The sequence below is a fragment of the Antrostomus carolinensis genome, unplaced genomic scaffold, assembly GCF_000700745.2.
Source record: "Antrostomus carolinensis isolate BGI_N321 unplaced genomic scaffold, ASM70074v2 scaffold4819, whole genome shotgun sequence".
NCBI lineage: Eukaryota > Metazoa > Chordata > Aves > Caprimulgiformes > Caprimulgidae > Antrostomus > Antrostomus carolinensis.
The window spans coordinates 1-27,014 of NW_010336328.1; the positions used below are offsets into that span (position 1 = coordinate 1).

Below are 27,014 nucleotides of genomic sequence, written 5' to 3' on the forward strand. Positions count from 1 at the left end.
ATATATATTTTATATATATATTTAGGCAGGTAAAGCTGAAAAAGAAGAGGGGAAGGGGACTTCAACAGAACCCTGGCTGAAAAGCTGTTTCATTTTTTCCTCCTTACACTGTGTGGGCTAAAGCCTGAGGGTGGCCTAGAGCTAGCCAAAACTATTTTCAGTAGTGAATTGGGGTCTGTCATGACTTAGCAAATAATACAATTGGAATAAAATATATTTAAAGACCACCTTCCTCCTTAGAAACTGCTGCTTAGTTTATCTTATGAGTATTTTTTTGTTGTTTGAGTATAGCTGTAGTGCAACGTCGCTTTGCTTTCAGTTAGTTGTTGTGATAAATGAAAAGTCAGTAAGCATAGCATTTTAAAAAGGAAATGGAAACTGTCTTATTTCAGTGTTAATATCTAACTGAGGATTAAATTGCTTCCTTGTACAACCTGGAAAATTGTGTGTGCTAACAACTAGGTATGTGATGTGGAGGTGATTCCAGTCAAATATTAAATCAAAGAATGACCAGTGGGAGCTGCTGTTTGGATCCGTGGCACTTGTACCCTTTGCCAGTGCAAACCTTTCTGAGCTGAGGATGCCAGGGGTTTTGTAGGGTGGAGATGAGGCAGCCCACGAGAGCAGCCTAAAATCTTGGTGGTAATCATCAGCTGCTCTTACATGGTGGGAATAACTTATTGATCAGGAATTGTACAAGAGATATTACATAGATACACACAAACTGTGGTTTGGGCTTGAAAACAACTGCAGTTCAAAGTTGTTCTGTGAGGCAGGTCCTTTGTATTAATTTAGTGGAAAACACAGAGAAGCAGTTAATAGTAAGTGATTTGATGTCAGGTGAATTCAGAGGAAACTTCTTCAGAAATTATGTTGTCAATGTGAAATAGGTTTTCTCTGATCATTACTTGGCTGTCTTAAGTGGTGTATGATAAGGGCTTGTTTAATCCATTAAGAGTAGTCGAGCTGTTACAAGCATCGAGCCCTGAATGCTGTGTAGTCACTGCCAAGGAGACCCGTGTGACCCAGTTGCCTGCAGTGCATGGGAAAATGGCCGTTGGGAGGAGAGTTTTAACCAAAAGTTTTAAATTCCAAGGCTTGAACTGATGTTTTCCATGAATCCCTTGGGAATACTTGTAAATCAGATGATAGGATGCAGTTGGATGAATGACAGTAGTTTACAGTGATTTTTCTGGATCTTTTCCAGATGTTGCTGCTTTCTGTGCCTTTGACCATGTATGGAGACATCCATTTAGGTTAGAAAAATGCATCTTTCCACAGGCTTTATGGCAGGTTCTTCACATACTGTCTCTTACCAGCAGCCTCTACCGCTTACAGATATGGTCTGATTATCCACAACACAAGCACAGGATGTTTAATTTGATCAACTAATGTTTCTTGTTCTGTAGGTTTTTGAAAACTCTGCTCTGATAGCAAGATATCTACATGAATTTATGAAAAGTAAGAATAAATTTAAATCCTCACCACTCAGTAAGGTACTAGCACTGTCTGCAGAGATTCACTTAGTGCAGGCTCTTTGTCAACAGCTGATTGCACAAATTCAATTACTCTTAGATTTTTTTTTTTTTTTTTTTTACAAGCATACAGAATCAGGAAAAATGTTTGGCATGGCATTTCTGAGGATCTCCTGACCTTCCTTTTCCTTTGTTATAAACACACATTCAAGATAATGTTTTATTAATTGCTGCTTTTGTAAAAGCATTTCACTGTGAATGCTTAATAATTTAATGGTTGTTGCTGGGAATGTTTGTGCTGGAGAATAAAGGTGATACCTTGTAGCCCTTGGCAAGAGTACAGCTCTTAACATTATCATCTCTTGTATTTTGAAAGTGTTAGGGGTTTCTTATACTTGCAGGGAGGTTGGTTATAGGAGGGTTCTGTGGTTAATATATGCAAGATCATAGAATCTTCGAATCATAGAATGGTTTGGGTTGGAAGGGACCTTAAAGATCATCCAGTTCCAACCCCCCTGCCATCAGCAGGGACACCTTCCACTAGACCAGGTTGCTCAAAGCCTCATCCAGCCTGGCCTTGAACACTTCCAGGGAGGGGGCACCCACAACTTCCTTGGGCAAAGAATGTGAGGAATCAGAAGTTAATCTCCTGTGTGCTAAAGCTTGTGAGTAGTAAACTCTTTGGCTGAGTTGGCTGCGTGGCTGGGGATTACTCTCTCGAGTTCTGGCATTGATTGTGTGCAATAAAATTTCTCCATAGAACTTTTGAGGGAGGAGAAATACATTCACCACAATTAAAATATACATTTTTAAAGCACTGCATGTATCCCTAGGTTCTCACAGCTTTGGACTGGACACTTTCAGAAGGACAGGAGTTGTACAGTTAGTGAAAGGGTAACTTAGTGGTGTGGGTCGGTTTTTTAAAATTATTTTATTTTATTTTAAATCTTACCAATGCAGTAAGGCCTGTTCAGGTAGGAAATTCAATTGTGTCCACCTCAACCTGGATTCTCCCGTGACTAGCATTCAAGTAGCCCAGTGTTGGGGACTTTTATGAAGCTTCCTTACTGATATTTTGTTGTTTTCTTGTTGGGTGAGGAAGCAGCTCATGACAATCGCCTGCTGCAGACAGCTCTAATGTAACTGAGTTAATTTTTTGAGACCTAGCAGCGAAAGGGATTGATCTGGCTCAGATAGGATCAATGCTGATGAGTAGATAAAAATAGCGTCCTGCATACTCAGAGGTTAAACATGGAGCTTTCTTTGCAGTTAGTTACTTTTTTCTGTGTATTCTCTTCAGAATTAGAATAGTGTTTTGCTTGTGCAAGCGGTATTTAGTTTGACTTTCTGCAGAGCGTTAATTCATCTTGCAGATTTTCATTGCATCACATAACCAGTGATTGCAGAGTGTTTATAACGATGTTCAGGCGTGGCTGTGAGAAAATCTGTTTCACCTGGATAACTAGGGATGTGCAAGCACTTAAGCGGCGTTGATTATAATCTTTCTCAAATCTTGAGCTGGTCAAGAGACCATCCAGAAAAGATGTATTATCCAAGTTTTTACTCTCTGGGAAAGTTCATTACTGAATGTTCTTGCAGGTGTTCACCTGGTTTAATAGAACTTTCCTTTTCTCTCCCCAGTTATATTTAACTTTTTTTTTTCCTCTCTCCCCAGTTAAATAGAACTTTTTTCTCTCCCCAGTTAGGGTTCAGGAGGCTTAAGAAATATTAAACAATTAGTGACAATGTGGCCTCAGTGTCTACCAATTTGTGTGTGGCTCTGAATAAATGGCTCACATGGTTAACTTCTTGAATCCATATCTAGAAAACAGCATCACTAGAGGTTTAATAGAAATTTTCATAATAGCAGGAGAAAAACCTTATGATTAAATGTGTGAGCAATTCAAAAGGGCCTACACGAGTCTGTAATTTGTTATTGTGAATCAGACTGATACTGCACAGCACTTTCTCAGGCAGATACGCCCGACGTTGGCATTATCAATAATTACTGAGATATTAGTAGAAAGAAGGGGGTAGCAGTCTGCTTCCTGTTTAGCCTAAATGTTGTGTGTCGTGACACGCTTAATCTGTTTGATGACATGCTTACTGCGAGCTGACTGAGCTGCGCTGCAGATGGGTGGTCACAACTCCCGGCACGCGTTCCCACACCCAGAGCTTGCGTCACTCACGCCTTGTGCTGGTGCACTTGTCTTCTGAGCCAGGTTTCCATCAGTGACCCGAGCTAACAGGAACCAATCCGACACGGTCGGGTGAGGTCTAGCTCAGCAGATTGCAGCTAGATTGAATTGCCAATATCAATCTGTTTGTAACAGGAAACCATCACTTTCTAGTATTCCTTTCCCAAGCATTATACTAGCTGAAGAATAAATGTATTCTTAAAAATACATTAACAGGACTAGAATTGTAGAGTCTAAGGTGCTTGGGGGAAGGATTGATTTTAAAAAGAAAGTGACCCAAGTTCATAATTTCATCAAGTATAATGCCTGGTTTATCAGAATATCTGGATATCTCAGAATATTTCAGATTTATTTATTTATTAATTCTGGCATTAGTATTGTTGTCAGAGTTTTTTCCCATTTTGACAGGAGTTGAAATATTAAGATATCCTATATACTTTTAGATGGGTTCTTTTATCACTGACTTTATTTAAATCATGATTTATTTATTTTTTTATTTAAAACATAGAATCATAGAATGGTTTAGGTTGGAAGGGACCTTAAAGATCATCCAGTTCCAACCCCCCTGCCATCAGCAGGGACACCTTCCACTAGACCAGGTTGCTCAAAGCCTCATCCAACCTGGCCTTCAACACTTCCAGGGAGGAGCATCCACAGCTTCTCTGGGCAACCTGTTCCAGTGTCTGACCACCCTCACAGGAAAGAATTTCTTCCTCAGATCCCACCTCAGTCTCCCCTCTTCCAGTTCAAATCCATTTCCCCTTGTTCTATCACTACCTGCCTTTGTAAAAAAAATCCCTCCCCAGCTTTCTTGTAGGCCCCCTTCAGGTAATTAATAATTATCAAATTATTGTGATTTTATAAGCAAAACATGGACTCAGTATCCCTTTGAAGCAGAAAACTTAGCAATTATTTGTCAGACTTGTTATTCATTGAATGCTTTTCCCAGTGTTGAGAGATGGGTGACTAAATTGTGAAAAATTTAATCTTAATCTTATTCATTTTACAGGTCGAGCAGTCAAAAGTTTTAATCAAAGAAGGTGGTGTTCAGTTACTACTTACAATAGTTGACACACCAGGATTTGGAGATGCTGTGGATAATAGTAATTGGTAAGGCATTCTTTGTGTGTTCTCCCACAATAATTCTGAGTATTGTATTTTGGGTGTGTATGTGAGAGGCATATAATACCTTATGACATTTTTTTTAATGCACACTTTGATCTTCAGTTAAAATATTAACACTTTTAAACTTTCCAGTTAGCTAAAAACTTCAGCTGCTGTAGTTCCAGGTACCTTTATAACTCGACTGAAATGCTGTCAGCTTTTCCATTTAAAGTGAACAGAGCATTTGGCTTTTTATCCACACATGGAGTGTACAGAACTGACTTCTGTGCTGTTGTCACAAGATGTGACCAGTAAAGCGTGTTCCTTTGGCTACTGTTCTGAAGTGTTCTATTTAATGCTATTACAATGAAGGTAATTCTGTTTGAAAGGGTTTTTCAGTGAACTCCCAGATTGTATCTTCGAATCATAGAATCATAGAATGGTTGGGATTGGAAGGGACCTTAAAGATCATCCAGTTCCAACCCCCCTGCCATCAGCAGGGACACCTTCCACTAGACCAGGTTGCTCAAAGCCTCATCCAACCTGGCCTTCAACACTTCCAGGGAGGAGCATCCACAGCTTCTCTAGGCAACCTGTTCCAGTGTCTGACCACCCTCACAGTGAAGAACTTCTTCCTAATATCTCATCTAAACCTCCCCTCTTTCAGTTTAAACCCATTTCCCCTTGTTTTGTCATTAACTGCCCTTATGAAAAGTCTTTTCCCAGCTTTCTTTTCGAAGCTATGTGACTTGGTTGTGCATTGAGGAGCTGGTCACTTGAATTGTGCTGTGTGTCTCTAAAAAAACCCCAAAAAAACCAAACAAAAAGCCATGGTGAAATACTGTACATCTGTGTGTTAGCAAAGACAAAGTTTTTTTACATAAATGATATAACTTACAGGTTTTTATTCATGTAACCTCTGCAGTTGGCAGCCAGTTATCGACTACATTGACAGTAAATTTGAGGACTACCTGAATGCAGAATCTCGAGTGAACAGACGTCAGATGCCAGATAATAGAGTGCAGTGTTGTTTATACTTCATTGCTCCTTCAGGACATGGGTTAGTATCAACATATTTTGTGTTTCCTTTCTCTGTCTTTTATCTGAGAGAAACATCCAAATTTGGTATTCTTAGTTATGAAAAATTCCAAATAGGATTTTCTTAATGGCTTGCAGACCATGCTCAATTTCAGAGATGAGCTTACTTTGGCCTGTCAAACATCAGCAAGCCAGACAGGTAATAAGTTAGAACAGCAGAAAACATGATTGCATATTAATTATCCAACAAAAAAAAATAGTTTTAGGACAGTTATAAATACATGGGTGTTCATAAGTGCCAAGTCTATTTTTGTTCTATATATCTTCATGTCAGAAGGAGAAACTGGTTCACAGTTCAAGCAATAGGATTTTTCTTTCCCACTCTTTCTGCGTCCCTTTGATTTTAATGATAAATTGAAGATGGGAAGTTTCATGTATCCTTATAAGCAGGTTTTAATTCACCTGGGGTATAATCTTTTGTCTAGTGACAATTCCAATGTAGGCATTCTGGATTTTTTCAATTATTATGCAGTCTTCCACCCCTGCTTAGTTTTTACCTTGATCAGACTTCTATCTAGTGGTAGAGAGAGAGAACTGCAATTCCAGGGTGTGTTAGATGCAGATTGACTGCATCTGAAATTGATTACTTGGCATTTTGTCATTGTATTACAACTTATTAAATTTGTCAGCTGCTCTTAAGTTGTACTTTCAAAACCAGAATGAGAAGATAAGTAGCTTGTTTTGTTGTATGCATCAAAAGTAGTAAAATTTGAAGGGAGTAATAAAGGAATTCTGAGGAATTTCCTCAGGTAGTGAAAAACACCAGCTATTATACTCAGCTTGTGTAGCTGGCGTTGGAATGGTTCTAATAATTTTGAACAAGACGGACTTCTCAAATTTGGAAAGAGATATTGGGGGTGGAGAAAAATTTTTGTTTGTTTGTTTGTTTTTTTCTTACGTAGACTTGCCTTAACTAAACATTTTTTTTGGTTGCTGTTCAACACACATGTTGAACAATGTCAGTTTTGCTCAACATGCACATCAATTTTAAATGCAAACAACTAAATCCTTGGCATATAGTGTTTTACTAGTGTGGAAATTCAAAATGTCATTTAAATAAAGGGAAAATGATCCATTGTTTGTGTTAGTCAATCTTTTTTTAAGCATAACTTTCAGATTGTTCAAAAAATTTGTCTTCCCTTTGCACTCCCACTCCCCCTTTTATCTCTTGAAACGTTCTAAACCAGTGGGAGTTACAATTTGTAAGGAAAATTAGAGGTAGTGCTTCAGATAAATGAAGTTTTGGTCACTAAATTTGTGAGGCTAAAAGTTGGAAAAGTATGTTCCTTGTACAGGTATTTCCTGTGCAGGGGGCAAAAGTAGTGTAAAGTTGAGCTAGGTTTGCACAGTGTCTTTCAGTTACTGGACTGAATGCTTTGACTTGTCATCTAATTAAGGAAATGAATGGAACCCAGCAAATTGATGCTGCTGTTAGTGTTCATTTCCTCTTTTAAGATACTGTCTTCTCTGAAGGACATTGCTCACTTCCTACCTGGCTTTTGTGGTGGTGCAGCCTTCGGTCATGTTTCCTGTGCAGACAGCAGTGCGTGTGCAACCCATTGAGTAGTGTACTCTTCACTCTTAATAATGCACGGTTGTATTTACATTGAATTAAAGCATTTGTAGGTGAGCTTAATTCTGTTTGTTCTTATGACTTAGTACATTTGTGAAAGCCAACTTGTTAACAACTTACAGAATAATAGAATGGTTTGGATTGGAAGGGACCTTAAAGATCATCCAGTTCCAACCCCCCTGCCATCAGCAGGGACACCTTCCACTAGACCAGGTTGCTCAAAGCCTCATCCAGCCTGACCTTGAACACTTCCAGGGAGGGGCATCCACAACTTCCCTGGGCAACCTATTCCAGTGTCTGACCACCCTCATAGTGAAGAACTTCTTCCTAATATCTAATCTAAACCTCCCTTCTTTCAGCTTAAACCGATTTTCCCTTGTTTTGTCATTAACTGCCCTTATGTAAAAGAAAAAAAATAATTGCAAATTAGATCTTTCCATTTAATGCATCCCACTATTTTTAGCTGGTATCCCCCCAAACATCTAAACTGATGGGTTAGTTTGTGTGGGGATAGGGGGAGCGAGTGAAGGGGTGGGGGGAGCCTTCCAGGTGAGTGAATGGGGTGATAATGAATTGCAGCCTCTTTCTACAATTCTAAAATCTTTAGGTAAAGGCTTCCTGCCTCAATCTCCACTTCAAACTCAAGATCTTGAGGTGAGCACCACTGTGGTTCTGAACTGTTCTGCTTTGGCAACTGCCCTCCAACATCATGTTGCCTTAAGTAGCTTTTTTGAAGTGAGGAGAGGGAAGGCATGTTGAGGTGAATGGACACCCAAACCAGTGCTCTCAATCTGCACATGCGTTAATGTTAGCTTCTTAATGGGAATGGGTTGAGAAGCTTAGAATTTTAGTGGCAGGTAGGTGATCTTAAATTGAAGTACATATTCTTTTAACCTTTTCTTTATTCTTTTATCTCTGTGTGTATATGGTTGGGAGAAGAAGTTAAATTTGAGTACCAAATGAATTTGGTTTAAATGTTCCTAATCCTAATTTCTTTTATATGAGAAATAATCTTGTTAAATCCTTTAAGTGAATCCTTTAAGCCTGACTGAACTTGCTATAATTTGAAGCATTAATGCATCAAAACCTCTGTGACTTTAGCAAGCAGGAAATATTGGCCACTTTGAAGCGCATTAGTGGGTTTTTTTATGTACCCATCTGGTGGGTGATTTAGTTTTTGTCATTGTCATCCACTTTCATAATGGTCTTTCTGTTATACGCAGTGATTTACAGATGTGGTATTTCTACTTCATTTGTATATAGGCCACAGAACTAATGGTCTTCAGCAATCTAATGTATAAAAAATAAATAAAATCTCACAGCCCACTCTTGGGAAGAAGCATGACTTTCAGAAACTGAAACTAGGTATGTGAACAGAGCATGATTCACCAGTCAGGCTTTATATGGGATGATCTTTTAGCTAATGACAAGAGCTTTACTATCTTCATGGGGGAGTTCTTATCACTTGATTAATGAGTGTAATTTCAGCTAGGAGAAGGCTCCTGACTACTAGTAACACTAACATATGACTTATTCCTCTCACGTTATACAATGCTAGGGGATTTCCTGTAGCAGTTGCAGGTAGACTTTTGAATTTAATTCAAACATCTGTCACTCATAAATCAGTGTCTTAAGAGTAGTTGTCATGACAAATCTCAAATCATTCTTGTTTAATTAATATAAATTGCAAAGCTCTAATGCTGTCTTTCAGACTTAAGCCTTTGGATATAGAGTTTATGAAGCGCCTGCATGAAAAAGTGAATATCATTCCACTTATTGCCAAAGCAGACACACTTACACCCGAAGAATGCCAACAGTTTAAAAAACAGGTGAGTTGAAAATTAATATTTACAACATGGGTTAATTTAGTAAGCTGGTCCCTATGGAAATGGTGAGATTTAACTTCTTACATGCAGAGTTTGAACCCTGAAGCAATGACTTGAGACAGCAAAGCTAAGTAATTTATATCTCTAGATTTAATTATATTTCTTGGTGAAATAATCTTGTTTCTATCCTCAGGGGAAGAGGTTTCAAGTGTAGTATGATTCTTGGCAGGTGAAATAATTCACTGCTGAGATAAAAATCAGTGAGGAAGGAAGGGAGCTTTCAGGATTTAGGTGCCTAAAAGAAGTTGTGGGTTTTTATTTTTTTAAATATATATTTAACAGTATTACAGTATTTTTGATTGTATTATAGTATTCACTATTGTGTTGATACACGATATTTATTAAAGATATCTCGGGTATTAGATGAGAATCAGTGTTCAGTCTTGGGTTGTGGTAATGTATTTTAAAGATTATGAGATAATTCTAACATTGATACAACTGATATAATTTCTTTATATTTGTAGAATAAGTTTGATATTAATGTCTCCAAGTGTTTTATGTTTTGTTTCGGCTACATGATCAGAGTAGAACATTTAGGCTTTGCTGTGCTGTATGAGGAGGATGACCCAGAACAGGACAAGACAAGGCATGAAGCTTGTTTTACTGAACTGTGTCTAGTCCTAGTTTAGAAGAACACAGGTTCTGAAAAGAAGTTGGCATTACGAAATGCTGTGTGCAAAGCTCTTGATTTAAGACTAAAATTTAAAGGACATTTTCTGCCTTGGAGAAACCTAAGCAAGGTTCTCTAAACCTGAAGTATGTTCTGGTTGCATTTCATGGGTTTGTTTCTTTTTTTATGTAACATTGGGGGAGAATAGTAGAATACAGAATATTTCTTGATATATAAGCAAGTTTATCAATGAACTGATGTTAAATAGGGGAGAGTTTCCCAAGTCAAACTTTGAAAATAAGTCCTTGCATGAATTGGAAGCTTAATGTTCTTACAAGATTGCAAACCCGTGAGCCAGTATTCCCTGGGGCTCTGCAGTGTAGCTGTCAGTTAAATGCTCTAATATTTTTCCATTCTAAAATTCTGGAAAACTAATCAGCTGCTTTTTAAAAACACCCTTCAGACAAATCAAGCCCCAAAACAGCACAGTCTCATGGGTTTTTTTTATGATACTGTCAGTTATTCTTAAATCTTCATGAGTGATTGCAAATATTTTTCAGTACTAATAACTGGTAGAGTCAGTCCATCAGTCATAAGCTGTATTAAAAATAGGCAGGTGATCCTGCTTCAAGCAACTGATGCTCAGGTGAGCTAGAAACAGAAAAGAATAGGAGTGACAGCAGTAGCTATTGTGGGAATTCAAAGGGCTGAAGTATCTCTGCAGTTATTTATTCAGTTGGGGTTGTGTGGGGTTGGTTTGGGGGTTTTTTTGGTGGTTTTGGGGGGTTTTTTTTAAGGTACTCAGTTGCTGGATTAGTCTGAGAATTTAAACTATGCTGTTTTAGTTTTCTGCATGTGTGGGTAGAATTACCACTAGTGTAAATTTCTGTTTGCCCAGTTGTAGAAAACTGCCCTTCATTTTTGCTACCTTGTATTGATGGATAGTATTCTGAGCTGGTCACACTGATAATCCATTGGAGTCACTTGATGGTGTTAAATAAGTTGCAAGTTTTATGATTTAACTTAGTCACCTTAATATGCAAGGATCTTAGAACTAAAAGGAGGGAGAAGCAGATTGCAGCAGGAAATAAATTGTTACAAAGTATTAATTCCTAAAAAAAGTAACATATTTTTGGTTTTAGATAATGAAAGAAATCCAAGAACACAAAATTAAAATATATGAATTTCCAGAAACAGATGATGAAGAAGAAAATAAGATTGTTAAAAAGATAAAGGTAAAGAATTTTCTTTTGGAAAAACTGCTTACTGGTGGGGAGGGGAGAGAGTAAAAAGCTTTTTGCCATTATTGAAGAACCCAACAAAATATTTAGAAGATAAAAATCAGATGTAAAGCTGTTCTAATGGTAACTGTTCCTCAGGAGAGGCAATGAATGACACCTTCTCAGACAGATGACTTAGGTCCTGCAATGACTAAAATTCAGAATGAGAGCATTGATCACATGCTCGTTAATAAACTCTTAAAAGATCACTTTTTAAATTCCATTCCTGTTTGACTTTTATCCACCTACCACATTCTTCTTGTGAACTTTGAAGGAGGCAAGGGTTGACTTTCAGCCAGAGGTGTGCAGTGGCACACAGTGTGTGTGTTACAGTTAATAGCTGTCTGACTAATTGATATACTGAAACCTTAATGGAGACAAATGACTAAAGAAAATCGAAAGGGCTGCCAGGCTGTTGAAAGGCTTTTTCTTTGCTTACTCAGTTTTTTGGGGGTTTGTTCTTTTATGCTGAAGTCCATCATGTATATGTTTCTTGAGCCTTGCTTCTGTTTGTTCAATAGCTTTAACAGCCTGTAAGAACTTCTACATTTTTCTGTTAATGTGGGAATGACCTACAATAGACAGATGGAACAATGAGCACAAATGTAAGATATTCTGTGACTAAGCCTAAAGGAGAGGAGCAGAATAAAAGCAAGGACAAAAGTCCAAAATACTTAGCTTTGTACACTGTTTTTTTCAGCTGCTTGAAGCTGCTCTTGGCTCCTTTGTTGCTTGTTACGCTGGAGGGATTTTTGATTCAGCTGCAAACAAGAAGTTGAAGTAGTTCTTTGGCAAACCTTTTGAAAACTGGGTACACAATCCACTCAAAAGTAATAGTCCCTGTGGCCAGTGGGAATATGAATTGATAAATAATTACTGTCCAATTGATTAAATAGGAAATAATTTGCCCTTTGCTTATTAAGTAACAGTAATGTCTGGTTCTTAACAAGATTTACAGAATAGAACAGTGTAAGGGATTTCAAAGGGGTGTGTGTATATATGTGTGTCATTTAGCTAGTCAGAGGTCAGTAAACATAACTATCCTTGTGCTTTGAGTAAGCTGCATTGCAGTGCTATAGCACCAGACTAGCCTACATCAAGTTTATACATGGGCATGCTTTCAGTATCTTTTGGCAATAGAAATTTTGATTTTTAAACTAATACTTTATCTTGTAGGACCGTTTACCGCTTGCTGTGGTAGGTAGTAATACAATCATTGAAGTCAATGGCAAGAGAGTGAGAGGCAGGCAGTACCCATGGGGTGTTGCAGAAGGTAAGGCTTGCTCGTTATTTTTATCCATTTAAAACTTATTAGACATTAGTCTGTATTTGAAATGTTTGATATGCTTAATTTGAATGTGCTTTGGTGAATTTATTGAATATATCATTGTGTTTTTCTGGCAGTCTTGGAGCAAGGTAAAGGTTCAGCACATCTAACTTTGCAAGCAGATTCCCGGTAAAGCCTCACTGAGGAATTGTAAAACCTGTAGTAATTTACTGCAGTTGATGATGAGGCTTAAATTATAAGTGTTTGCTCAAGTTCTTTTTTTTTTTTTTTTTTTTTTCATATAAAAACAACCTCTTTCTTAAATACTCTTTCTAGATTATTCACATTATAAATGTTTGAAAACTTATTTTTTCCCCAAAACATCTGTGTCTTAATTGCTGGGGTGTAGCAACAGGAAGGTACTTATTAATGAATAGAATAGTTTTTAAAATTCCTTTTTTTTTCTTTTTTAATTAATTTAAAACTTACTCTCTACTGTTAGAGAGGCTTGAAGAGAACTGCATGCTTTTCTGTCTTTTGCTTTAATGCTATCCACTTATTTTGAATACAACATGAAAATTAAAGCTTGTACCATGCTGTATAGTGAAACAATCACTATTAAACTGTTTTTCCATGATCCTTGAACCTTTTCCTTGTAGTGTCCATATATTGAATAAAGAGAAGATTTTTGTTTGTCCCCTCCCTCACTATTTCTGCCTTCCAAGGGCAATGGACTATAAATTTGATGCAGTGTAAAATAGACAAAAAAAACCCAAACCCCAACCACCAAGCAGAGTGTGGACCAATACTTTAAAGAGCAATGCTGTAGCGCTTTGAAGTGCGTGTCTGGCAGGAAATGAGGTTTGGCAGAAAGTAAAAACCAGCTGCACCAGAGAGGATCGAGCTTTATTTTAAGGTTCTTGCGTTGGCATTTGGAAATGTACAACATGGTGCTGCTTTTCTTTATTTTAAAATAAACTTGATAAATGTTTCACGCTCATGTGATGGTGCAGCTTTTGGAAGGGCAGAACTGCAGCCTAACTAAAAGGAACCTCTTTGAGTCTGTCAGCCACAGGCAGAGTACTCGGAGATGATGCTTTTTGGGGAGTATGACTTCATGTAGGATCTGAGTGGAACTTACCAGTTTGTGTAAAAACCATGGGATAAAATACTGCAGGAGTGCAGATACAAGATGAACACATAAAGAGGCTTCACGCTTCATTTTTCTGTAGGATTTGCTGAACTTACTTGGCTTATTTTAATTCCTTCATCCTGTTTTTCTTCCTCCTTCCCATGCAAATGTCCATCTCTATCTCAGGGGCATGTTGGAGCCTGCCTCATGCCTTTCTTCTGTGTGCACAAAGAGCTTTCTGTGTCTGCACACCAGAATGTTCTGGCATGTGCATTTTGATCCAGCGTCACTTCATTATCTGTCAGGGGAATGTCACTCACAATATCAGCCTCCTCTACAGTAATGGGACAATAGGCGTGGCTGGAATAGGTGACATCTAATGACAGCTGCCAACCCTCTCTTTTGATCTGTAGGCAGGTGCATCAAATTAAGTATACAACCTTCCTTTGTTTGGTTAATAAAGAACTAAATCACAGAATTGCACACAATCACAGAATGGTGGGGGTTGGAAGGGAACTCAGGAGATCATCCCGTCAAACCCCCCTGCCAAAGCAGGATACCTACACCAGGATGCACAGGAAAGCGTCCAGGTGGGTTTTGAACATCTCCAGAGATGGAGACTCCACACCCTCCCTGGGCAGCCTGTCCCAGTGCTAAATCCCCATTAAAATTAAAATGAAGACTTTTGCAACTCATTTGGTGGAGCAGGGAGAAACAGATTGCATTAAGTCTGTCTTCTAAAGGTTTTGGATATAGCTGGATCCAGACTGAGGTCTCTGGTTAGTATCTGATCCTTAATTATACAACTGTGCTGGCGGAGTCTCTATAGGATCATAAAGTGAGTTAAACTGGCAAAACTGTGTTTCTGTTGTGGTAGCTTGTTCTGCTCTATTGACTTGGAGTACAGTTTGCCAGTATGGCTTAGAGGAGCATAGGGGCTTTGCTGGTAAGATATATAGATATAGTTAGGTTCTTTATGTTCTCCTCCTGTTAACACACATACTGTTTGAGTAAGGAGGGGCTGGTAGTAATCTGTTGTTGGAATGAATGTTAGGACATGGGTGACATCTGAAAGCCTGACCTCTGTGTAAAGCATGTATTTTGGTTGGCATCTCAACAAAAATTTCTCTCTTTCTATAGTTGAAAATGGTGAACACTGTGACTTCACAATTCTGAGGAACATGTTGATAAGGTAAGTAACTGACAGGTAACATTAAGTTTTCTAGTATGTCTGAGAGATTAGGAAGTTGTGGATCAGAAAAAAGGATTTGAGGCAGTGAGTTCATATTAATCCCGGTAGTTTTACTTTTACACTTTATGATATCTTGTTTAACCACATATTTAGCAAGTGGTGGTGGTAATGATCTTTTTTTAAATAGTTCCCTCTACTTTCTTTCACTTGTTCTTAAAAATTGTGATTAAACCATAGGAACCCAAGTTGTCTGCTGGTGTATACTTAGTTGTAGACTTTTTTTTGTTTAATTTTCAGTGCTGCAGTTGTGTAAAACCAAGCTGCCTGTGCTTCACTGTGTTAGCCACAGCAGTTCAGTGACATCTGCTGTAACAACTGTTAGTTTGATTATTAAGTTTTGCTTTTCTCCAAGCTGACAATAGCAAATTATTAAAGGAAGCTAGCATTTTTATCTTAATCTTGAACTTCATATTTAACTTTTGCAGACCTAAAAGATAAACTAGGAAGTTTTGGCTTGCTTGTTGTTTCTTGCCTGACGTGCTTTGGTGCACCTAGTACAGTAGTAATACACAATTTTCATATCTCTTCTCCAAGTACAGATTGGTCCTGTAAGTTAATATTTGGAATACTGCGAACTTGAGATAGTTGAGTGCAAAATAATCTGGTATTTCTGTGACTTTGCCATCTTGACAGCTCTAATTTAAATAGAAGACAGTATTGTGGGGAATGGGAGATTAATGGAGGGATATAATTTAATTAAGTCAATCTGCAAAATGAACATGGACTAATTTTTCAGGTAGGATTTTGTATTTGTGCACTAAGCTGATAAATTACGCTCGTTGACAGAACTCATATGCAGGACCTGAAGGATGTCACTAACAATGTACATTATGAGAACTACAGAAGCAGAAAGCTGGCAGCTGTTACATACAACGGTGTTGACAACAACAAAAATAAAGGGCAGCTAACAAAGTAAGTTCTTGTTAAGGTTGTATTGCACTTCAGTCTTTTTGCTCTGCGTGTGTTTCTGTTGTTGGTGGTGGTGTTTGGTGTTTTTTTGGTTGGTGTGTGTGGTGGGATTTTTGGTTTTGGGTATTTTGGGGTGGTGGTGGTGGTTTTGTATTTATCCTCTTCAGTGTGTTCTGGTCTGAACACTATACTACTTGTTTAGTCTAGGATTTGGGTTTTTTTCTGTTTCAATAAGATTGACACTAGTTTAACTAGATAACTGCTCTTTAATTAGATTCAGTTCTGAACAGAATCCTTACATTTACTATTTCTGTTTATAAAGTTTATTCCTCTGGTGTGTATTGCGAAGTTTTTATGCATTAGTATTTCTATTTCAGTTTATATACTGATTTTGGGATTATTGGTTCTTTTGGCTTGAACTTCTTTTGTAGTATATTTAAATACAAATTTCTCACCTAAAATATAGGGTACTATTCTGTTCAGCTAATGATATACCAAAATACAGCTATTCTTCCTGAAAAAGATCCCTGCTCAATACTTGGTGTCAGGGATATTTTTTGAGAAGAATGGGTTAATATTTGTTTAGAAACTTTGAAAATCCAGACCCACTACTGTAATCTTTGAAATGCTGGATACTTCTATGGTTTCTTATCATGGCAGGGAAATGATTGCAACAGCCTCATCTTTTATGAGAGGAGAGTTGCACTGCAGGGTTTTTGGTTTTTGTTGTTGCTGGGGTTTTTTTTTTTAACTCTAATATGTAATTTTAATTACCTCTGATAGCAAGTTGGTTTGCCAACCTAATGAAGTTATTGGAAGATTTGAAAGTAGGCTCTACTGTATTCTGCATTGTGTAATGCTATTTGAGAATAGAAATTTAAGTATTTTTCCTGCTCTGCAGGAATAAAAAAATACAGTATAAGCTGTATACAGTAATTAGTGATTAAATTATTAATTAGTGATACTCTTATTTCTTTCATAGTATATTTAAATACAAATTTCTCACCTAAAATATAGGTTACTATTCTGTTCAGCTAATGATATACCAAAATACAGCTATTCTTCCTGAAAAAGATCCCTGAAATTAGATGGAAATATCTGCTATTCCCATCTGTAAGACAACTACAAAACCATTTTTCACTGAAAGAATGTCTTTTCTACACAATCTTAATGCTTCAGATGTGGCTATGAGGGAATGATTTAATTGGACATGATTTAGTTTCATCTAGTGTGAGCCTACATGAGACTTCCCTGCTCAGCACTGACAAAACATATAATAGTATGTGTCACTTACATCAACTCTTCCAAAGTGTACTTAAATTTAGATAAAGTTTATAGTGAGGTCAAGTCTTAGAAAGAATAGACTTCAAATATGTGTATCTGTAACACAGTGGTTACTACTTCTCCCTGTCATGTTTTTTGCCATCATATTATCCCTGTCTCACAATCCAAGGCTTCTGAATTCATATAGCAAGTTATGTTAGAAATATTTCTCAAGCTACACTTGTCCTCATAACAGTGCAGTGTGGATGGCAGGGAGAGGAGGAGCTTTTAGAACTGGAATTACTAAATGAGGTAGTCACTGTGGAAAAATGGGAGCAGGAGGCACATAAGTGACCTTTAGACATTTGAGAACAGAACAGTGCAGGTGGGCACATCGGAGAAGAAAATGTGCTTGGGAACAATACTTGAGATGACTTTGTCTTGGAAGTGATAGTTTATTAATAGTAACATAGAATAGAAAATCCTACATTTCCTCCAGGACTAACTTGCTCCTACTATACTTTTTACTGTACTATTTGCTATTACTATGCTGAAAAGTGAATCTTTTTCATGACAGTTTTGGATATTGGAGGAAGCTGTCTTGATTTTTTTTTTTTACCTTGTGTTGTTTAATACTATTTTTATCCCTTTCCAAGTTTTAGTATGTTTTACTTAGATTTTTAGAAAAACCTTAATTTTAGTGATAACACTTTCACCACTTGGTGCCTGCCTAGATTTGTGTTAGTCTGCACAGCCAGACTTAATCTGTTACCTAATTCAAGTAAGGATTGGTTATTCTGCATTCTGTTTAAAAAGAATAACACAGTGATTTTTAAATTTATTTTTTCTTAATTCCCATATTGCAAACAAGATGCATTTTTATATGAATGCATATACCAGAAGATTTTTTTGTTGTCCGTTCCCCTCCAAGTCAGTTGCTAATAACATTGTTGAAATTTATTTTTTTAGTTAGAATTTATGCTACAAGGGTCTGGAATTACTCTCTCTGAAGCATGCTTACTTTTGCATCTCCTGCTATCTCAGATCACTGTGCCTGTCCCACCTAAATATTTCTAGGTAAAAATCTTTCTAATATTTCTAGGTAAAAAGTGTCCTTTGGAACAGTTTTCTCCATAAAAAATCTGTCACTCAGAAAGCTGCAGTACTGCTGCTTGGAGGTGAATAAAACTGGTGCTTCTAGGTATCAGGTTTTCTTTATTTTTTTCAAGAGAAAAAATAGATTATTGCAGTTTGTTTGATTCAGCCATCTGAAAGATGGCAAAACCTATTGCAAACTGGTAAGAAATATTTTGAACCTTTCCATAGAGGTTTTTTTTCCTCCAAACGTAGGGTGACTTAGTAAATAAATAAATAAAACTCTTGAATGCATGTGCTGGTTATGAAGCAGCTGATACTATTCTTGTCTTGTTACCTCATCCGTATTTTGAGTTGCAGCATTTTTTTATTTTTTATTTTTTTTTAAGCTTCAATGTGCTTCTTTGGCTTCAGTGTGTTTTTTGTAGTTTTGAATCCAGCTCACTTGGAGCAGCGTAGAAGGAATTTTCCTAAATATCTCTTCCTGGAAATTAACTGAAAGAACAAATATGAACAGTTTATCTGTGCATCCCCTTAGGAATTTTATGTTTGCCGTTTGGAAGAAGGGTCTGTGGCTCAAAATGGAACAATATTTGACTTGTCCTCTGGGAATGTGATTCTTTCACGGGAGGCAGATCCCATATCTCTGGATGAGAATGGAGACGTGCTTTGATGCTATCTGGTGGTATGACAAACACGCTGTTAAACACAGATACAACCTCTGGCTCTGGAAACTCCTTAGCTGCTCTTCTTGTCAAGCTGGGAGGGTACATGTAAAAGGAGATGTACATGCAGTGCTTCTTGCACTTTTTCCAAAAATCTTCCTACTGGCAGCTGTTGGAGACTGGATTGACCTTTTGTACTTTTAAAACAGCTGTATTTTTATGATCTTAGCAGATCTTTGTTTTTTCATGCAACTCTTAACATATTTCTTTGAACAAAAGTTCAAACGTGAAAACAAATAGAAGTATGTGCTACAAGCTTTAATAATACCATGCAGATTAATTAAAGCAGCTTCTTCTGTCCAGTTGATAATTTTCTCTCTGATTTGTCTCTTCTGATTTGGTGAAACTCTTAATTGACTGTTCTACAAGTAATTGATTCACCAAAGAGCAATCCAAAGCATGTATTTTCCATAATTATATAGGTTTTTTGTGTTTTAGGTTTAGTATCTGATTTCTTCAAACTTTCAACATCATCCCATCCATTTAAAAAAAAAAAAAAAGTCAAGGGTAATCCTCACATATATGGATAACTTGTCTCTTCAAACTATGTGGTAATTGTAATTTCACATGTGAAGTACGTGATGTGCGAAAATTGACGTTTGCTTTGAAATTTAAATTTTTTTAAATTTGAGAAATCTTTTCAGTTTGCTGTATGAAGCTGATTATCTTCAGCGAGTTTAAAAGTAAAACCTTATTGTATTGTAAGTCATATTGTACACTGTAAAGATGAGCCTCGTCCCATCTACTGACCTGTTCAACAACCTGTCACACAGAGTAACACAATACACAATGCGGAGGTCCTTCTAACTGCTTAGCTTAAACTGCTTCTAACTCCTTTTTCCTGTATTCCTAGTGAATTCTGTGAAATGGTTCCACTGTTATTAAGCCCATCTTACTTTATGGTGAGACTTAATACCAGAATCTTGTTTTCAGGCTTTTTTTTTTTCCCCTCCTGTGATATGGGTGACGTGCTAACACAAGGCCTGCTGGGGTTAAAGCAGCATCACGTTCTGGAGAGGTGACACTGCAGCCAAGCCTTCTCCAGTCGGACCTCTGCTGGCCACTCAACTCAAGGGCTCTCTTTGTAGCTCAGAAATATTCCTGGGTTTTTATTATATCCTTGGTTAGGTGACAATTTTTAAATGAACAGATAAGCCTTGATATGGCATTGGTTTCAGAAAACTTTGTTTAGAGCAAGTGGTTGTTCATGTCACTAAAATATTTAAAATCACTTTAAAAGCATGCATATTCTAGGGAACTATTCCTCAAAGTGTCTGCACATCAAACCTGCATTAATATTTACATGGTGTAGTGATTTACTAACTGAATTTGAAAGAAATATAACAAACTTTAACATTCTTTCCTTTTACTGTGGAAAAATTTGCTTTTGGGGGAAGCACATAATTAGCTATAGGAATCTATTAATAATGAATTTACTTTTTTAATTATTGCTTTCTGGTTTTGTGGTTTTGTTTAAGCATGCTAAGCTAAGCCTCTGTATTTTTTGTTTTTTAGATTTGACACAGTTGAAGGCATGTAAGTGGTCATTTAAATTTTTCCAAAAAATTTAAAGACAAAATTCTTTAAACACAAAAAGGGTTTCAATGTTTAATGTTTCAAATTTTAAAAAATTTCCTGTTATTCAGCTCTTGGCATTGTTTTTTTCCCTAGCATTTTTTTTTTTTAATTATTCTAAAGCTGTGCTAATGTAAACTTTGGGAAGTTATAAATACTTTGAGTGATAAATATCTCATCTTCTTTAGAAACTTTTTGGCTAAGCCTTATGACAAATTTGGTCAAATTTCAACGAGTAGAAGTCCATAAATTACAAAATTCCCCCAGTTTCTGTCTGTAGCTCTATCATGTTTATATAGATTCTTAGAAAGAATTAATGGAATTTTCATCCTTATCTGGAAATTTATGACTTTTCACTGGACTGGGGAATTAGTTATTTCAACCTTTTCTGACCATGGTTTTATCTTATTACTGGCTCGCAGAGGTTCCACTTTGTGCACATCTAGAATAAATTTTCATTTTTGCAGATTAATTTAGAGGGCTGTTTTAACCTACCTCCTGTTCAATCAATTCCACGTTTTACATCTTTGTTTAGTGGTTTGTGTGTTTATTTTTTTCATATTCAGCTCTTCTTTTTTTTGTTCAAGTCCCTTATGTACTTTTGTCCTGAAATACAGGATGATGTGCGTTTACACGTGTCACGTACTTAAGACCTAACAAAACCAGTGGTGACCTATGTTGTAAAGCTCTCAGCTGTAAATGCTCACTTAGTTTATAAAATATTCTGCACAGACCAATTTTTACCACTTTCTCAAATACAGCTCACATGACATCCCCATTAGATTATTAGGTTGTCAGTAGAAGGATGGTTCTGTTCCCCTTCCAAGTCTGGAGAAACTGCAGCAATGATTCCTCATTATTAAGATCTACCTCCTAGATTAATTTTTGAAGAGCAGATACACTTGAGAACTTTACACTTCTAAAAGGGGTAACAAGAAAATAGTCTTGTCTGTTTCACAGCTAGTTACCTTCCACAAATACTGCTACTCACCTCTTCTTTTGTTTTCTTCTTATTTTTGTGTATTATTGTACTTCACCTGTATTTAACTATTTTTTTCCTTGATAAAATTTGCTAGCAGTTGGCCTTTTGAATGGCTAAAGTAAACATTAGACTGAGGATCAGCTTCAGTTCCATACAGCATTTTACTCACCAATCCAAGCTTTGCAGCTATTAGTTCAGGCTCAATTTATTTATTTTTTTTTAAATGGAAATGCCATTTTCTTTCTCCTCACCACTACAAATGGTCACCTTAAAGCACCCTTTAAAATACTGATACATACTTAAAGAAAAAGTTCATATGGCCTTGAGTTCACATGACATTGATTACGTTCACTGTACCATTAGTTGTTGAAAATGAGCAAGATGTATGGCTGAAATGAGCCATTAGTAGTCAAAACAGATCTTAACTATGTTTGATATATAACCTCCATTCCTTTAGTGGCAAATTTGGAATCAAAGTAGAGGTTGCTAATTAAGTTTTTATCCTCACTGAAAGCTAGTCAATTTGTTCTCCTTTAGAATGCTTTTTCTACATGAACAGAATCAGAACAGGTTTTTTGTTGGTTGGTTTTTTTTTTTTTTTTTTCAGAGTTGGAAGGAAAAATACTGTTTTTGATGGGGTTAGGCTTGCTGCCTCTACAATTTGCTCATCTGAGTGACTTTTGCATACATTACAGTAGATATCCTCTGATGGTTGACTGTAACACTTCCCTTATATACTCAGTTCTTCATTTTTTACCAACACGATAGTTAAAACTTTGTCATTTTTCAAAGCCATACATACTCAAAACTGAAACAAGGAGCCAGTGATTTGTTTTGATTGCTCTTTGTTGAACAGCAGAAGTCTTACAAGACTTCTGTAAATCATCCTGTTTTATTGGGTATTTAATGTGAAACTTGCTGTTTAAAATCTGTATCACCATACATGGATGGCAGGCTTATCCAACTTTAAAAATTCAGTAGAGTCAAGAAAATTAGTTACCATGAAGTATATAAAAAAAATTAAAACAAATTTATATTCTTTCTGAATATTCTTTCTCTGTTTGGTTTATTAATAGCTTTCTAAAGGAAAATCTTCAAACTAACACTTTCATGAAAGACTGATGTTCAGTTGCCCAAAATTCTTCTTTTTTTTTTTTTTTCTTTTTCTTTTTTATCCCCCCAAAGTTGCCAGCTCTTCAGAAGTATGACCACTGCATTCAATGTTGTATTGTTAACTTACTCTTGGGCTCACTTTGAACAGTGAAGACCTAGAGAGGAAATGGGACTTTTGTCTGCAACACTTAAAATTTTTATTAATCTATCCATTAATTTTTGTATATATTTGAATGGGAAGGAAAAAGATGCCTGAAGATCACTTGGAAGATGCTATTTTAAAAAAAAAAAAATCGTAACTTTGATTTCCTCCCTTCCCCTGACCAGGTTCTACTAAAGATAGAAAGTCAAGAGTTTCCGTTAACCTAAATGTGATGTAAATAAAATGTAAGGGAGGGAAAAGATGCTGTATGAAATGTCTTTTTGAGGAAAGCTTAACTACACAGTTAATATAATAATGCAAATCAAATTTAAGCTAGCAGTCAGTGCATACTGTGATTTATTTATCTTAATGCTTCAGCATTTTTATCTTGTTTTTTACAGATGCCCTAATGTAACCGACAGGAAAAAAAGTTGTTACTAGCTAACTTCTTCTTCTGGATTTATGGCAGGAGCCCGTTGGCACAGATGGAAGAGGAAAGGAGGGAGCATGTAGCCAAAATGAAAAAAATGGAAATGGAAATGGAACAGGTGTTTGAGATGAAAGTCAAAGAAAAAGTTCAGAAACTGAAGGACTCTGAAGCTGAGGTAATGGAAACGTCTTAAACCCCAATATGCTCGAGGCTGAACAAGTGTAGAGCTGGCTCTTTTTGCCAAGATTTTGCAACATAGCCTCTCTCTAGGAACTGATTCCATAGTTAGATTTTATGTTTAAAGACAACTCAGTTATTCTTTGCTGAAATGGTATAAGCCCAAACTGAAAATGCAATTTTAATATTCACATGCATTCCTTTTTTATTTTCACAGTCACAGGATGTTAAAATTCTCCTTAACTTTCTTACTAGCCCTCTTTCTCCCTCTTCTTTGGAATCTTTTATGCCTATTTTCTTCCATGTGATTTAAAAAGTTCTTGAAACTTACATGGTTTACATAAACTAATGTAGTAATGATAATTTGCTTTTCATATGAAAAAAGTATTTCAGGAATTTGATATAATGTCTATAAGAAATAATTAAATGAGAATCACTAGACTGAGAAAGAGTCAGGGATATGTTGTTGTCAGTGTTTTGGTATCATTTGAACAAACTTAAGTTTTATGGATGTTAAATTTCTGTCATCTCCAGGTGAAGTCATCATGGATAAACTGGTTTTTATGGACTTCAGGCACCTCTTGAAGTTATCTTTTTATGAGACTATTATAAAATTGCATTTAAGTAGAAAATTACTTTAATTTTTGAGAAGGCAGATTCTCACAGGAAGCCTAATAAAGAAGTTAAAAACTGTCAAAAGTTCCTAAAGAAAGTTTGGCTCCAAATTTGAGGGAAAGTGAGGAAACTTGGAAGGGTAGTTGAAATACTTGGCAGCCTAGGCATTGTGAGGAGCCAAGGCATGCTGGATCAGAAGGAAAAAATATATCAATCTAGATTTTCTTTTTGGAGAAGCGAATAGGTAAAGATATAAATGCCAAGATACACCAGTTGATAATTTGAAGATTTTTAAAGCTACATGCTTTATCTGGATCACAGTGTTTAATTAGTCACTGGATTTATCCTTCCTCAATTTCTGTTTCGAATCTTTTTGAACCCATTTATATTTCTGGCCTCCACACTCTCCTTGTATGAAAAACAAACAAATAAAAATCTTTGTTTTTCATGTACTACCTGGTGACTCTTTGAGTGCATCCTGTGGTATAAATTTTTAAATGTTCATGCAATTAATTCCCTTTTTCTTTTTTCCCCACCATTCATGACTTCATAAACTTCTGTTGTATTTCCCTAAATGTAGAAAAGTAGGCAATAGTGCTGAGTATAAACCTTTAAAAAATCTGCAAAAGGAAACAAGTTTTGAAGGGTTTGTGTAAGACAGGGACTTGCAAGAGAGTAAGAGAAGAGAGAGTTTTATTTAACTCAATTCAAAAAATGAATTATGTCAGACAAAAGGGATCACTTTTCCTGGCAGTGTCTCCATTCTCACATACCACACATTTGATTGTCAGTCTGTCCCATCAACTTGCAGGAGAGACTTTGGCAGTGTAGACAATTCACTTCAACACTAATAATAATTCATTTAATTAGTGAATAAATGAATACACTGATTAATAATGTCTTTCCAAATAGATTCTTCATATAGTTAATACTGTAGGATGAAATCAAATGTTTGTGTTTTTTCCCCCCCACACAAAGTCAAAAATGCTGCTGATTTATGCATTACTGATACTTGCAATTTGCTTCTTAACATTTGCTTCAAATATAAAAATATTGTTGAATTTCTTTTTATTTGCCACATGTCGCTGCTTACAACTCCCAATTTGTAACTCAGGCAGCATTTGAGGTTCTTTCTGTGAACTTTAAAATGACACTATAGGATTAATTCCCTTTCTGTTTCTATTATTGGCAGTACCTATAACCTTAGAGTTTTTAGACTAAGAATTACTTTTTCTTCAGAGAAAACATAACACTGTATTTTCCTGCATTAGTGTAGTTGCTGATGTTTGTTACTACAGCTCCCAAAGTTGCTGTGTTTTCTGCATTTACTGACTCTCTAACTTCTTCTATAGCTGCAGCGACGCCATGAGCAAATGAAAAAGAATTTGGAGGCACAACACAAAGAATTAGAGGAAAAACGTCGCCAGTTTGAGGATGAGAAAGCAAACTGGGAAGCTCAACAACGTATTTTGGAACAACAGAATTCTTCCAGGTAAATTAAAGTCTTATCCTGCAGTTTTACAGTAAATATTCTGTAGCTTTCTGCTAAAAGGCAATTTCTCAGGTAATAATGGTCAATGGTGTTTGACCACTGCAGGAGTGTCACTTAAAAGCCAAGAAGTATCTTTAACTGCTTTGAGTTACAAATAAGCATATATCAGAAATATTGGGACGATTATTAGCTTCTAAAGCAAGTTTTGACTTGCAAAAACGCTGTATCCATACCTAACTAGATCTGTCTAAAAAGATTTCTATTTGTATTTGAAAGCTAGATTGCCTCACACTTGTGAGGGATGAAGAGTTAAAGCTTTGAGAATGTTTAATGAGTGTTTAATTCTCCTAGTCCATGGAAGGAGGAATATAGTGATAAATGCATTGCTTGACTTCATGTAGGGTACAAATACTGTGTACATAACAAGTTTCATACATTATATTGCAACCAGTAAAGCTTTATAAAATGTATATTTTAAAATACGTGCATTAGTGATTGATTTATTTATTTATTTTAAATTCAGAGCATGTATGCATTATTTAACAACCTCTTTTTCAATATCATTTTAGAACCTTGGAAAAGAATAAGAAGAAAGGGAAGATATTTTAAACGCATCATTTTGACCACCAGTTATGTATTAGTTGCCAATATTCCAAGCCTGGACATCAGTGTTTGTTGGATCCGTTTGACCAATTTTGCACCAGTTGTATCCATAGTAATGGATTTAAACAGCATGACAAATTTTTGTTAATTTTGATGGAGAATGAGATGCCTTGAATTGTCTAGGGTGTTGTGTACTTGGAAAAATAACTGCTCTAAGTACCTTTTTTTTTTTTTCCTTTTTCCCTTTTTTTAAAAAACATGTAATTTTAATGCAAAAGAAAACATTTTACTGTTGTACAATCATGTTCTGGTGGTTTGACAGTTTACAGGATATTGAAAAATGCAAGGACTCGAGACGGTTTTTAGTGAGGATAAATTGCCATAATATGATGCAAACAATGCTTCTCTATTATTATAATACAAGAATTCCATTCAGTGCAGCATATACAATAATGTAATTTAGTCTAACACAGTTTGACCCTATTTTTGACACTTCCATTGTTTAAAAGTACACATGGAAAAAACAAAAGTTGTAGGCTTACAGTGCACCTAAGCTTTTTATAACAACCCTTTTATGTTTTGGATTCTTTAAATATATGCTATTCTCATTTAGTAACTTTTTTAGCCAGAAGGATCTCATTACTGCTTCTTTTTTTTTTTTTTTTTTTTGTAATAACATTTAATTTAGATATTTTTTCCATATATTGGCCCTCCTAAATAGAATATAGCTTCTTTCATATGGTAGGAACCAGTGAGTAAAACTTTTCCTTTAACTCCCTTTTTACATTTTATGGTAAGTAGCAGGAAAATGCATTTATAGGTCATTTCTAGGCAAAATTGTGGAGTTAACTACCGACCTGTTTCTACCTGTGTGCAGTCTTTCTTTATTTTACTAGAAATGGGAATATGGCCTCAAGAAAAACATCACCATTTTGCATTTAGCTGTATTCATATACCGCATTTCTGTATTTTTGTTTGTATTGTAAAAAGTCACATAATAAACAATGTTGTGATGTAA

General features: G+C 36.1%; 1 protein-coding gene across 1 annotated transcript; it reads left to right on the forward strand.

Moving 5' to 3' along the window:
- Positions 1-4,682: 4,682 nt before the first annotated feature.
- SEPTIN7 (septin 7) lies at positions 4,683-27,014 on the forward strand (the record flags this gene model as incomplete). Its single annotated transcript, XM_029086686.1, has 11 exons — positions 4,683-4,783; positions 5,703-5,837; positions 9,160-9,277; positions 11,087-11,179; positions 12,401-12,497; positions 14,764-14,815; positions 15,662-15,787; positions 20,383-20,403; positions 23,149-23,284; positions 25,254-25,393; positions 25,963-27,014. Coding segments are annotated over 11 exons (1,059 nt in total), but the record flags the coding sequence as incomplete, so codon positions are not given.